Source organism: Oryzias latipes, chromosome 12 (genome assembly GCF_002234675.1).
Source record: "Oryzias latipes chromosome 12, ASM223467v1".
Taxonomy (NCBI): Eukaryota; Metazoa; Chordata; class Actinopteri; order Beloniformes; family Adrianichthyidae; genus Oryzias; species Oryzias latipes.
In genome coordinates this window covers 11,766,019-11,780,787 of record NC_019870.2, presented here as the reverse complement: position 1 = coordinate 11,780,787, position 14,769 = coordinate 11,766,019, and the positions used below count along the sequence as shown (strand labels likewise).

General features: G+C 38.5%; 1 protein-coding gene across 2 annotated transcripts in view; it reads left to right on the top strand.

Moving 5' to 3' along the window:
- Positions 1-14,769, top strand: part of pappa (pappalysin 1) — a 104,101-nt gene that overhangs the window by 32,215 nt on the left and 57,117 nt on the right. For both annotated transcript variants that reach the window (XM_023960629.1, XM_023960630.1), the window contains exons 8-10: positions 3,894-4,022; positions 4,182-4,273; positions 9,896-10,092. In XM_023960629.1, the coding sequence (XP_023816397.1) occupies positions 3,894-4,022; positions 4,182-4,273; positions 9,896-10,092 (418 nt within the window). The remainder of the gene's footprint in view (positions 1-3,893; positions 4,023-4,181; positions 4,274-9,895; positions 10,093-14,769) is intronic.

The following is a 14,769-nucleotide window of genomic DNA, read 5'->3' as shown; positions in this document are numbered from 1 at the left end:
AGTTGCAGTGAGGTCGGCAGGAACCGAGGACACATCTAATTGGAAACAGCTTTAAAACTGGCAGTTATCACACTGCAAGAAGCCGTACCGCTGACTCCTTCAGAACACAGGCTGCATTATGACACTCAACTCTTGAATACATGTTCTCTTCCAGCCTTGAATCTATATACCCCATAGACCATGTTCTCCATATAACGTTTTGATCTCCAGATATGTCTATATAAAACAAAAGTGTTCTCTCTTAGTTAGGATACAATTTCCTTAAAGTCCCACTCCAATCACCTTTTAAGCTCTTTTCAAAACGTTCTGATTGGTCTTTTAATTATGATTATGCAGTTTTTAGCCAAACTCAATGAACCTTTTCTAGGACATATTTTCTGCAGAGCGGCAGGAGTTCAGTACTTTCAGGAGTTCATTAATCTGCTTTCACACCAAACGCAATTCACAAATCCCCTTCAGTGTGAACGCAGCTTTAGAAATTCCCCTCTGAGTTGACTGTTGGCGTGGAGCAACTCTGCCTCTCTTCCCTTCCCGTTGCTGAGAGCTCTCTGTTTAGGCGCTCTCCCACTAGCCTACAGCCCCTCACACCCAATAATATTGGAGCAATATTGGAGCTACCCAGCTGTGCAGTTTTGAGCCAGATGCCAGCTAAAACAAGGAAAACAAAGATGTTCATGGATCTATTCGTCAACAAGCATCAGAATAAAGCAGAGCAGGGAGCCTGTGGCCCACCCAGCTTATTTTTAAGTGACAAGAATGATCTTTTTTAAACTGCATTATTCTGACTGCTCCTAATTCACAATGATTTTAATAAAGAAATAATCTGAAATGTAATCTTAAGATTAATTTTCTTCCTATTTGTTATCCATCGTCAAAAAATGCCACAAGATGTTTAAAAACACTAAAAACACCATTTTCATCAGAGTGGGACTTTAAATAACTTTGATTTTGTACATGAATTTTAAAGAAATAAAAGTGATACTTTTGGTTGGCCCTGTGTGTGATATTACAACCTATAAGATTGGAAGAATACCTGTCCTTCTTTTTAAGCATTTTAGCAAAAAGTCTCTGGTTTTATGAGTTGCTCAAAATCAAAAAATTCCAACTGAGAGCTCATCAAAGGTTATGGCTTTCCTGAACATCACTCAAAAACTTCCTAGGTTTAATTGCTGACTTTGGCTTGGGGTTTGCGGGACAAAAACAAGTTGGCGAGAGCTTCTGCTCCTGGTGGAGCATTGCTTTCGCTTCAAGACTTAAATGTCTGCACTGGGAATAGTGGTTTTCTTGCCTGTGTGCTTTTGTTTAGGTTTGAAGGCCAAACCTGGCACACACAATGTTGTCTATGCATTCTCTCAGTGACACAGAGGGTTTGTGTGTTTGTTGGTGTGCCAAATTGTATAGCGTGTGCCTGTAAGGGTCCACATGCTTTTTGTGTGTTGCTTCTTTGAGCTGGCAGTGCCTGTGCCCGCCTGCATTAATAGCACTGCAGAGCGTGTTTGAAAACCAGGTCAGACACACTTGATGGTCTATATGAAATAATCTATGGCTAAACTATCATCCCTATTTCCCCTGATTAGCTGATGTCATCCTCCATTCATATTCTTAATGTTATAGTCATTGCAAATTCCATGACTATAGCAGGCAAATACGCATTCCCATCCCTTTATTCTTTCAACAGCACACGAGCATGCTTTGGTTTCTTTCCCCATGACGTCACTGTAGTCTCACTGTAATAAAGAAACAGAGTTATTTAGAATTTGTTTATATATATATTTTTTTAGTGTTGATACATTTCCCATTAATATTCTGTCAGTCAGTTCAATGTAAACTCATGTGTTTACACAATTAAAGTAAATCTGAGGCAATCGTTCCCTCAAAAATTTAGGTTTTTCTGTATGAGCCAATGTCACATTAATGAAAGGTCACCTAATCAGTCTTATTCGTTATTAGTACTTACATACTTTTTTGATCATCAACCCTAATAAGATGCCATAACCTAATTAGTGAGTGGAAATTTTGAAGTTTTTTTCTGTAAGACAACAATTGATGTAGACATAAAAAAAGAAAAAAAACTTTAAATTTACACCTTAAACTGGCTTCTGAATCAAAATAAAGGCCAAATACATTTTTAATGCTTTTTAATTTGTAATATTTAAAAATAAAAACATAGAACTTGTTCTTAAAACACTTTCAGGATTTCTTTTAACTTGACAGTAAAACAGTCCCAACATACATTTTGAAAATGTATTTTATTAATTTGTCTTATCATATATTTTTAAACCAATTTCAACTTAGTTCATTTTATTTTGACCTAAAAATCAAGAAAAATTTAGGAAAAAAGATACAAAAATGTTGTCCTGCATTAGTATAATTATTGTGATACCATCAAATCTTCAAGTGCTTGATTGTTAAGTTATGTGACTTGTTTTGCTTCCAAAATGGTAGAGGTTGGAATAAACATTACATAACGTAGGAGAAAAAAGACAACAACATAAACAACTTTTTCCATTTAGCCTGATCATGTAGTGAGGAGTCAAAATACGCCACCAGGCATCTTTTCAAGTGACACGAAGCAGCTTTTAGCATGCACCACACTTCTCACCCTGGACTTTGACCTTGACGTAAAGGAAAATGCTGGCAAAAGCAGAAAAGAACCACTAGGAACGACATGCAGGTCATTTGTTTAAGAGCTGTACAATTCAGCATTCTACGTGTTTTGGAAAAAAAGTGTATGCGGAGAACTTAAAAATGGGAATTGAACCATTTATTGCATCTGAGTTGAACAAGCTTCAGACAATAAATTGGTTCTTCTCTGTTGCTTGTCTAACGAAACAAGGAGAGTGCAACTATTGCACAGCCTGCCTGAGATGTTACTCAAATTAAATGGACATTAAAACAAGACAAGTTTTGAACCACATTGACATGAAACTCCAAATAAAATAAACAAAATATAAATGACAAATTCAAAACTTGTGATGAGAAGTGATCCTGTAATGGAAAGAAAAACTAAAATCATTGTTTATTTTAATTTTACCTTAAAGTATGAGTACAAGACAGAGCATTAAAAAGGTTTTAAAAAAAATGATCGATCACTTTATAAACTCATTTTACACTGCAAAAATGTCATTTTAGGAAAGATAAAAGAGCCTTGTGTCTTATTTTCTGTCTTGCAAGAAAAATAATCTTTTTAGGCAAGTTTTTCTATACCAAAATATTCATAGTTTAAGAAAACATTTTTCAAATTTCAAGAAATTTCATCTTATTTCTAGAGGGGCTGTTTTTGCAGTATGCTTTCATCTCATGAAGGCACCCCATTATTTGCTACTTCCTGTCTTTGTTTATCACCTAAATCTCCTTAAATATATTATTTTCTTTTTCTAAATAGTAACTTTGAATATTTCTTTTTTTTGTTTTACTTATGGTTTTGATTTTCTCATTTGCACTTTTTTTTCCCTTTCAGCCTGTTTTTTTTCAGACTTCCTTAGCATGGTGACTCAAGAAACCATTGTGGCGACTCACAGCAGCAAAGTGAGTAGTCCACCAGTATTTCTCCTCTCCACTGCGATTTCATCACGATGGTTCCTTGAATTACTATGATAAGGAAGCAGAACTAAGATGGACCCTTTGTGCATGGAGCCATGTCAGCCCTTGACCAGATAAGTAGAGGTGTGGAAGTGTGCATTGAGGGGGATATTTTTGCATTTGTGTGTACTAAAAATCAAAAACGCACACACACGTACATCCACCAACAAATAAAGCGGCAGGAACCCACTGATCAATTCTCCTCAGGCCTGCTCTCAATGTGTAAACCTTTACTCCTCTCTAATATACCCCCAAAATATAAACTCACTGTCATTTTTGCCACTTTTTTTTTCTTTTATATTTTCATGTAGGGATGTGGTCCCACACGTTAAATATACGTACCAGATCCAAACAGTCTCGAGCGTGGGTGAAAGCGAGCCCTCTCCACCTCTGATGCACGAACTTGGGGAACCCTACTGTGGGGACGGACGTGTTCAAAGGTAACCACCACCCAACCACAAGTTCTGAACAAAAAAAAAAACAAAACAGTAGAAACACATAGAGATTTTTAATAATTCAATTTTACTGTATTTTGAATGGACATTTATCACGTTGGTGTGTTTGCTTGCTTTCAAAATCCTATCCCCTGTAATTTTTAGCTCCAGAGGAGAGGAGTGTGACGATATGAACTTGATGAATGGAGATGGTTGTTCCAGTCAGTGCAAAAAGGAGCCCTTCTTCAACTGCATTGGTAAGTCATGTGGATTAAGTTGTCATGATAGTAATGTTGGCAATTGCTGCTCAATTTCTGTCAGCGACTGGATCGGAAAATCCTGAAAATAACCATGAGTGCTTGTTTAAGTGCAATATTAAACATCTTACATTTTATTGCTTAATAGATGGATTTTGTCAGAGAGAGGAAGTCTAGTTTTAGGCTAACCGCAAGTAAATGGATAGGTTGTGTAGTTAGACAATAAAAAATGTTTTTTTCTTATTTCCTAAGACTTTTTGATTTGAAATCAGACGACTGAATAGTGGCACTAGGACTGTAATATTTTGTACTGCGATTAAAATGAATAGACATAAGTCAATATTTTAACACTATAAAAGGGACTAAAAATACTAGGCAATGATAGATAGATACCTTTGCTATGTTTTGAATTTGCCTCCATTCTTTACCCTTTTTGTACCCGGCGACACCTAAATAACACACACTCTTTTACGCAAATAGTGTGAATCAGCTCATTCTGACGCGAAGAGAAGCTGCTTTTCTTATTTGCTTTGCAAGGGTATGTGACACATTATGCCTTAGTCACAACTGCCCTCACAGGTGGATACAGGCTGTTTGAGTGTCAAAAATGGGCTAACCTGTACAGGGCATGCAGATGGCACACAATAAATCTCAAAGTCGTAGATGGATCGGTGAGCCGTAGGGCGAAAATGTTCATGTACAGCTCATCAGGAACACTTAACCTCTTAGGATCTGGTGTCCACGTGTGCCAACATCACATCATCACATTTTAGATTATACTACCACCAGTGACGGAGCTAAAACATTTTTATACGAGGGACAGGATAGAGGCAGAATACTTTGGAATGGTATAAGAACAACAGAGTGGAGGGCCATTACAAATGAAAAATATGTTTTTCAAACTGTTTTATTTTGCTATTGTTACTATTAAAACAGCAGTCCTTTTAGCTGAAGTGCCAATACTAGTGCTTAAAGAAGCTTTTATGCTGATATCTTGATATTTGTCAATAATTATCTGATTATCACAGTAGTTAATTGTGCTTAACTGGGGCCCTGTGATCTCCTTGAGATTGGAAGGTCGTGAGTTCAAATCCTGGCCGAGTCATACCAAAAACTCTAAAAATGGAACCCAATGCCTCCCTGCTTGACACTCAGGACTGGGGGGCAAAACCACCAAATGGTTACCAAGCGTGACTGTGACTGCAGCTCCCCAAGGGATGGGTCAAATGCGGAGAACAAATTTCACACACCTAGGTGCGTGACAACCAATGAGACTCTAGTTTGCGTGGGTATCCTACAGGCACTTACACATCCCATGAAGCATTTGCACGCGGTCAGTAAGGGGCCGGTACGCGAACCTTTTGAACGATTAGAGTGAGTGACAGTGGTGCTGTATGAGAGCTTCACCTTTACCTCATAACTGTGTGGAACTTACGTTATTCTTACAAATAACTCATAATACACATACCACACGCAACGACAATGGTACATTCTATTTTCAAGTCCTCAAATGAATTGCAAGACACACCTGCGCTCCCCTTAGGATGCGGCCCCTCCTGTGTACTACCCTCTATGGTAGGGTGAGTCGTACACACCTGTACCTGTACAGGTGTGTACCTGTGCGGAAATTAACCTGTACCTGCATCACTAGTACGGGTTAATTTCCGTACGTAAACGGTTAAAAAGTTATAGGAGTTGAAATAATGTCAAAACTGGAGCTATAGTTCCAGTGTTAAACGGTTTCGACCTGTGTTTTCTTTTGTGCTTTGTTTCCAAAGAACAGCAAAACAGCTTAATGTAAGTGAAGAGGGTAAAAGCAAAGAAAATAGAAACAAACAAGGGGGTAATTAGTGTTAGCTTATCTGCTTAGAGTTCTGACTGCAGGGAGGCTCTGCCCTTCGAGCCTTTCAGTTTTATTTTATATTGCTTTTACAAACAATTGCATTAGTCTTTGATTGAATTAAAAATTTTGCTGGCATTAGTCATCGCAAGAGTGCTCACATTTACAGTATAATTAGCCAAAACTTCAAGCATCCCATTCCCCAAAGGTGCTTTTTGAAAGCTTTACAAGGTGTGGCTCAGCATTTTGCTACCTCAATTGGGGAAAAGTATGAACCCAAACCACTCTATGCTTCCTCTGCCCCTCACTCATATGTAGATTGTTGTTTTCCTGCAATAACTCACATCCCCAGAGGCTTTAGCACAAGGCTTTTCCTTTAGTAAGACTTAAGTAAAATACTTTCCATAATCTTTTCAGACACTTGCAATAACAGGCTGATTCTGTCAGTTGCAAATGCGTGCACTTTAACTTCCCGACTTATTTTGCCCACATTTAATTGCCCTTTTATGTTTGATTGCAGTCTTTTAGCGGTTGCAGGTCATGGCTCTTTCATTTAACGCAGGTCTGTATGCAAGGCGTTTTGACTCAGACAATATTTCACACCCAAATGTAAGTGGAAACAGGTCTCAGGCTAAAAAAAAAACCCAAAAGTCTCTTCAGAAGCTGTATATTTTTAAAATATATACATATATTTTTTGAGGTTAGAATAATCTTTTCATAAATGAGTCATGAATTATACATAGTCAGCCCCTTAAAGTGCACAGCAATCAAAAAGTTTGGCAAAAGGGGTTTAAGTTATGCTCTTAGAAACTCTTGAAACTACTTTTATTGGGCTTGAGATGATTGTTTTACATAGTTTATGCTTTTTATATTTTATGTTTTTATGTTTTTATATGTGTATGTATACATATTTTAACCTGTGAAGCACCTTGTGACCTTTGTCTGCGAAAGGTGCTATACAAATAAAATTTACTTACTTACTTACTTAGCATCAACATCAAAAAAAAAAAAAAAGAAAGAAATTTAAACAGTCTTTTTAGACTTGAAATATAATTTATGACATGTTTTATACAGACGGTTTTTGTTTCACATGAATTACCAGAGAGGAAAATGAATTAAAGATAAAACTTGTGGTCTATCACTTGGAAAATCATATTTCATGTCACGGTTGTTAAATGCTGAACTTAATATCTCCCGCCTAAATTTTACATAAAAGCTTTTGGCTTGAAATGGTTTGCATTTAATAAACAAAATAAGATCTTCAATTAGATTGTAATGGAAGAACTCGGTACAAAGAGATTTTAATTTATGTACACTTAACCCAATTCTACCTATTTAATAAAAAAATAACATACATATACTGTATATATGTGTGTTTTTAGTTTAAATTTAATCTTAATCTTATTTTTTGTTGTTGAATAAAGGGACTAAAAGTTAGTGGATTCATTTAATGAATGGTTTCTCATGCCAACTCCCCGCAAACTGATTATCATTTTTTCTAGACTTTTAATGATCGTTTTATGCGTGAGTGCATGTATGCATGGGCACACATGCACCATGTGATATTTAATCCCTTTTGCATTAACAGGTGCCTATATTTATTTACTGAGCTATTTTTGTGCGATCCTCCTTGTGTAGACATTTAAGATCTTCTTTGTTCACATCTGACAACATGACTCATGTTTAGTAGTATTCTAAAACTATAATAATGATGAGAACTTCTGCCATGTCTGCAGCTAGTATTTGTCAGGATAGGCGAGGGCAAAACAGGAAAGAACAGCAGCTCTGTATAAAACGGTTGTGATGAGCTTCATAGCCTTTTCACATGAGCCGGATTGTATTTGAAGCTGATGAAATTGAAAATTCCTCTGTTCGTGACTATTTCTCAATATGAATCAGTGCCATGACAAATACAAGTGCAGAAAGAGCTTGGAGCAGGAGTTTACAGTAAAGTCGAGGAAACTTTTTCTGTTGTATGTCAAATAAAAATGTCAGAATGCTGAAAGAAAACTTTTTTTGGGGTAATTTTTCTGTTTACATACAATTGGTAAGTATTTGGTAGAATTTCTTTTTAATTTGTTTAACTTGGCTTTAACTTTGGGCAGCCTTCTACTTAAGCTTTTTTTAAATTTTTTTGCTGGAATTTTGGTGCGTTCCTCCTGACAGAACGAGTGGAGATGAGTGAAGGTTGTAGGCCTTCTTGCTTACATGTGCCTTTTTTAGAGCTGTAATCTCCAATTCTTTCATTTAGTGTCTTAATAATTTAAATCTAAAACTATGGTATCAGCTCATTTCCCTTTTTAAAGATACTCATCCAAAGATTCACACTTTTAGGCTAATGAATCTAATGTTGTTTTAGGCATTTTCTCATTTTCCCTTCTTTTGTTGGAGTCTCAATACTTTCTCAGCAGTCTTCAAACAAGATACTTTCACCCCTATACTTTACAATTAAAGAGGTGAAGAGTAAGCTTTGATGACCCCTTTTTTTCTACTACAGCAGAAAGTTAATTTTTACTTTTCACTGGGTACTGTATTCATCTTTAGGAGAAATAAAATGTTTATCTAAGCATTATTTACTGCAGGCTGTATTGTGTTAAAAGCAAAAGGGCTTTTAGGATCAAAGACGGTATTGTATACAAAAATGAAAAAGATTAATAAAAAATGTCAGAATTTGAAAAGACTTTCTGAGTTCAGTCTTAATTTACCAATAAAGTAGGAAGTGTGTAAAAAAAAAAAAAAATGAAGGCATGCCATAGAATTAAAATCTGAATCCCCCCAAAAAAAAGATTCATCTTAAGTAAAAAGTAGAAATATGATGTAAAATTTAAAAATTAAAGTAAAAATTTCTATGGAAGAAAGAATACTAACATACTAATACTTTCAAATAGTATACCATTATATTTTTTAAGTATAAGCTCATTTTATGTTTATACATTTTTTCTTTCAGGTCATCGATTTACCTTTCTTAAAGTGTCTCTGCTCATTTTAATGAATCATCTTCTTCCTAATACTGATATTTGCATATTTTTTCTTATCATCTCCTTTTCTGTTGAAGTAATACTATATCTATTGTCCTTCTTTTACAAGGTACTTTTTGAAGTTCTTTCTGTCTCCCACTTTTATCTTTCTTGTTTGCCTTTTTTCCTGTTGAGTGAGTGGTGGGAGCCTATGCTATATGCCCCCTTGGTAGCCCCCTTGTTTTACTGTTGCCAGAGCACAGAACTGACTCGAGCTTTTGGCAGTGTTAGGGATGGCTGGAATTTCGAGGAGGAGGCCCCAGCCAACTTGGCACAAAATGCCTCCTTTCCCCCTACTGGATCCCCACCGGCTGACGCTGCTTTAGCTGAGAGCAGAGACCAGCGAGCCCCAGGCAATCTCCCTGGTCTGCTCCCCTCTCCTCCACATAAGCTTTTACACTTTCTGATCTAAACTCTGGGTGGGATGTCTGGAAAAATTGCTTCTGTATCTCTCATTATGTCTTGACTGAGTCTGTCTCCTGCTTTTCACGCTGTTCTTGTCCTTTCATTTTGTCATGTTCTCCCATTCATTCCTTCTATTGCCTTTGTGCATAACATTACCAGGTAGATCCTAATGTATTTAACTTACCATCATCTAAACCATAGATAAAAACAGGAAATGATATAAATGCCTGACATTCAGATAAACAGATGATGGAATGAGCGCGGGCAGACAAAGTAGCATCAAAAGGACAATACGATCCAGTGTAAAAACACATTTTTCTTCAAATGCTCACTTTATTAATATTCCTTTCTCTTTTGCAGAGGAGCCAAGCATGTGCTACTACTACGATGGGGACGGGGTGTGTGAGGACTTTGAACGTGAGACAGGTGTGAGAGACTGCGGCCTGTACACACCCAGCGGTTTCTTGGATCAGTGGGCTTCCTCTGTTGACGTTTCCCATGAAGCAAAGCCCTACTGCTCCGGTGAGGTGGCTAGTGGGTATCCTGCTGTTACTAAGGTCAGTCTGTGCATAGCTTCACCTGTAGCTAGTGAAATATAAGCATAAAACTAATTTAAATAGTCTTCCTTTGAAGACATTCATCTTTCTTACACAACTGTCAGCTTATTAGCTCTGTATCTAACCTGTACAGTTCTGTAAAGTATTTGAGGGTTTCACTTGCAGCTTTTCTTGCTTGTACCTCCCGGTTAGTGAGAACGGGAGGTTTATTTGATGTGTCTAAGGGCTCGAGCAGAAGTTTGCTGCTTTCATTAAAGTAATGTTAATTGTCTTAATTGACACCAGAAGAAGCCATCGATTCTTCCAAACCCCAGAGGGTTGTATTGATCTGTTGGAATGCAGAAAGAAGTGGAGGGCCCAAAACATTGGCAAAACACACACATACACAATTTGGTTGTGTTTGCACACACACCCACACTTTTGTATTTTAGATGTATGATTTTTTTTGTCATAATAATTTATTTCCCAGCCCCTGGTTCGTGCTTCACAAGACATGTCTTGCACGCAGCCATGACACTGAATAAGGGAATGTGGTCCAAGCGATGAGTGAATCACCAGCAGAAAAGTAGGGCCACAATGCAAGACTAAATTTCTTCATTAGCAGAGACTTTTCGGTATTTCCTTTCCTCGAATGATTGGACACTAACATGTCCTAGTAGTCTATGTGCTGTACAAGGGTCTATAACTCTTCACCGCCTATACCAGGTGTTGGTTAGAACAATGATGTAGCCTTGTGGTGCAAGACACTGTGGGGCTGTGAAGCAAAAAGCTTCATGAAAAACTGTGCGTTTGAGAAGATGCTTCATTCAATAATGTGCTGAACCCAGATTCTGGAATGCACTTTTTGCATACAGTGTTCACACTGGACTGTTGCTAACCGATACAACTGTATGTACTCACAGTTGGAAGAGGCTTGATGCAAGATGTCGAAGCTGTGCAAGCCTTGCGAATCTTGCTCCAGGATTTTTCTTTGACAACTCTATTCCGATATATTAAAGGCTTGGTGTCATATAATTCCAGCCGAGCACAAACCGCAATTGATAATTTATTCTTCATGATCAATTCTTTAACCGATGGCACTGCCTTGAGTTAAAAAGGATGCTACCCATCACTATCAAAGCTGAGTCCATGACAGGACAAAGTTCAACTGGTTTAACTTCAACGCGCGTTCAATGGCCACGTGTTTTGTACGTGGATCCCAAAAACAGACTTAAATACAAAATTCTGAAATGCGCCTTTACAATCATAAGGCTGATCCTACAGCTAAAATTTAAGGCAAAATGTTATAACTTTGAATTATTTGTTTTCATGAGTGACAGCAAACCAAATCAAGATTTGACCGTCTTTGAAGTCTAGTGGATATTTCTACTCTCTTCGTTTCCTTAGTAAAAAACTGGATGATTATGTTTTCAAGCTAATCAATGAACTACTGAAACCAAAAGACTAAAACCTAAAGAAGTTGGATGGTGCATTTAAAAAAGGATTTCAAAACACTTTTTTTAAAGCACTCTAAATGTTTTGCCTTAATTCTCTTTAAAAGGTACAGTTGGTTAAAAAATGACGTTTTTATCTCCAAATCTCAAAACATTTGTTTTCTTTTTTCAATCACTGAGTATTAAGATATTATTTTGTGAAGAAATATATTCACACACAAAAAAAAAGTGAAAAGAAACACACCTCAGTGTGTGTCTTGGCGGTCATTTTGGCATTCGTATATTGTTTGATTTTACGCTCTTTGCTTAACCACATAAATGAAAGGGTTTGTGTTGAAACGGTGAGACTCGAAAACCTCCCACACTGACTGACACTGTTGTGTGGTGGGAGGTGAGTGTGATGCTGAAAGTGTGTGTTGTTGACCACAGTTGCTCCAGCTGCTGATGGTGCGTTTTACAAGGCCAGAGAACGTGTTCCTCTGGAAAAGCTGCAGTCAGGTGTCTGTATCAGAAAGTCCTAGCAAAAAAAAAAAAAAAAAAGTTAAATCTTCATAAATTTCATATAAGTATCTGTTAACAGCCGTTTGAACAAAAAAGGAAGTGTGCTTCAGCCAGCGATGTTTCTGATGTTTTATGTTCTGGTGGCACGTCTCCACACAAACCAACTGAAGATTTCTTTTACATTGAAGGACACATTGTTCATTCAAAAAAAAAAAAGGCACTTTGATGGTTGAGAACACACTGTTCCCCCCAGGGGTCATATGTAATGAGATCATCTCATTACAAGGATCCCTGAGCTCTCTGGCAAGACCGGGAGCCGGGGATCATATTACATCTGAGCCTGGGGGTGTCCGTGTCCCGTGGGTTCTGGTCCTGGTCCCTGGGCACCGGCCTTCTTCATATTTTCCAACTGCGGGTGAGCCTGGTCGGGCCATATTTATAACACCCTGGGGACCCTCGCTCCTCTTGGGCGTCCCCCTGCCTTGCTCTCTTCTGGACTAACCGTGGCCTGAGGGGGGTGGCTGCCTGGAGCATGGGGGCGGGTCTTCCCTGGGGGGCCCAGACTCGTGCCTGGGGCTGGGGCGGGGACATGCTCAGGACTCCTGGGTGGTGGTGGGCCACCTGTCTGGGGCTGGGGGTGCCCCCCTGGGGCGGAGCCCCTCGTTGGGCCCCCTGGGCGCGGTGGGGAAGCTGCTCTACATGTCGGGCTGGGGCCTGCACTTTCTACCCCCTGCTCTCTAGCGTTGGGGGCCGCTTTGTTGGCCCTGCCTGGGGTGGCGGATTTGGTTGCCCGGCAGGCGGTTTTTCTCCATCTGCTGTACTGTATGGGCGTTGGGGGAGTCCCGGCTCCCGCTGCTGCTGCTGTGGGGGCCTTGCTGGGAGGGTGGCTGGGTTCTCTCCCTCTTTTCACATTCCATCATCCACCCCAGAAGAACATAAGCACTCACTCGAGCACAGGTGCTATCTCACCTTTGCACAAACAGTTTGCGTGACTGAATGAAATGTTTCACAAGTGTTAGTCTGAATACATAAGTAGGCATGTGTGAATGTTAGTGATAGTATGTCCATGTAGACTTGTTTGTGTGTGAAAACTTTTGGAGCCAACAGGTGTGTTTGTAACGTTTGTGTGTGTGTGTGTGTGGACAGGCCCTGCCCATTTTTGATTTTTCATGCATCTTAACCTGTCAGTTGTGGTTATAAAGCTCCAGCAACTTGTAGCTTTCTGATGCTTCATGATCTTACCTTCGCTACTATAATCACCCCTCTACTCCCCCCCCTTATCTATCATTCCTCTCTCTTCTTTCCTCCTTTTCTTTTCCGTCCGGTCCAACAAAAAATGTTTACAAATATAATTAATATGAATAAAGTTGAGCAGAAATTACAAAAGGGGTTTATTTAAATATACATCTGGTGTATCATAAGATACATAGCCCCTGTTGTAAAAGTAAAATATGTCTAGCACAAAAGGCTTTCAGCTCACATCTGTTTGCTCAGATGTTGGACAGGACAAGTTGAAAAAATAAAAAAAAAGGCAATTTGAAGGGGGAGAACACACTGTTCCCCCCAGGGGTCATATGTAATGAGATCATCTCATTACAAGGCCAATGAAACGCAAGTGGAAAATTTGCTAACACAGGTTAACAGTCCTGTTGCTGTTTCCCCCCCTTAGTCTTCCTCACTGATCTCCTAACATGTTCATGTATCCAGTTAGATAACAGTGTTACATCAGTTTGGCTTTCCCTATCAGCATTCTAGAAACAGGGACTTTACCTTCTTTCATGTCTTACACGAACAAATATCCAAGATAACACGACATCTGATGGCTACAGTCGTAATCACTTTAAAAAGCATGACAGTGATGCAGAAAATGGACAAATTTGATTATTAAAAATCTTTTATAAGAGGTGGAGGCAGTAAAGAATCTCATTTGCATCGCCTGGTCTGGTCGCCTACGACATATGCAATTATATAGCTCACTTCTGACCTTTCAGGAGGCTAGTCTCTACTCATGAAAAGTATAATGGGAACATTATTAAATGAATCCGTTTAACTTAAAGATCCACCACAATGAAAATTGTGTTCGTAGTGTTTTTAACATGTTCTAGTTGTATTTTTCTGATGATGGAGGACATATATAAAGACAATCAGAATTAAAATAGCATTTCTGAGTATTTCTTTATTCAAATCGTTGTGATTTATGAGCAGATGAAAAAGTGCTGTTTGAAAAAGAGTGTACATATTGTGTAGAAAGTAAAAATGGGCGAGCCACAAGCTCCCTGGTTCTCTCCATTCTGTTGAATCCTCTTGCTTACAACTAGATCCATGTACATTTATGACTGTATAGCTCCAAAATTGTTGCACCGCTAATGTTAGGTTGGGGTTGTAAAGGAACTGTAAGATAGTGCGAGAGAGTGAACAATGACCATCAGCAATGGGTGATGGGAAGGGGGGTGGTTGATCTGCCTCAACAATCGCATCCACAACTCAGAGGCAAATTTCGAATGGACTGCTGCAGCTCTGCAGAAATAATGTCCTAGAAAAACGACTCAGTTTGTTTTTTGGGCTCAAAAAATGCATAATCATAATTAAAAGACCACAGGAAACACTTTTAGAATAGTTCAAATGACTTTAAGGATGAAACCAGTGGGCTGTTTAATGCAATTTCAAAACAGGCAGAAAAATAAAAACAGAACCTAAACTGGAGCTTTTCAAACACACCCATGAACATATGGTTAACACCTGA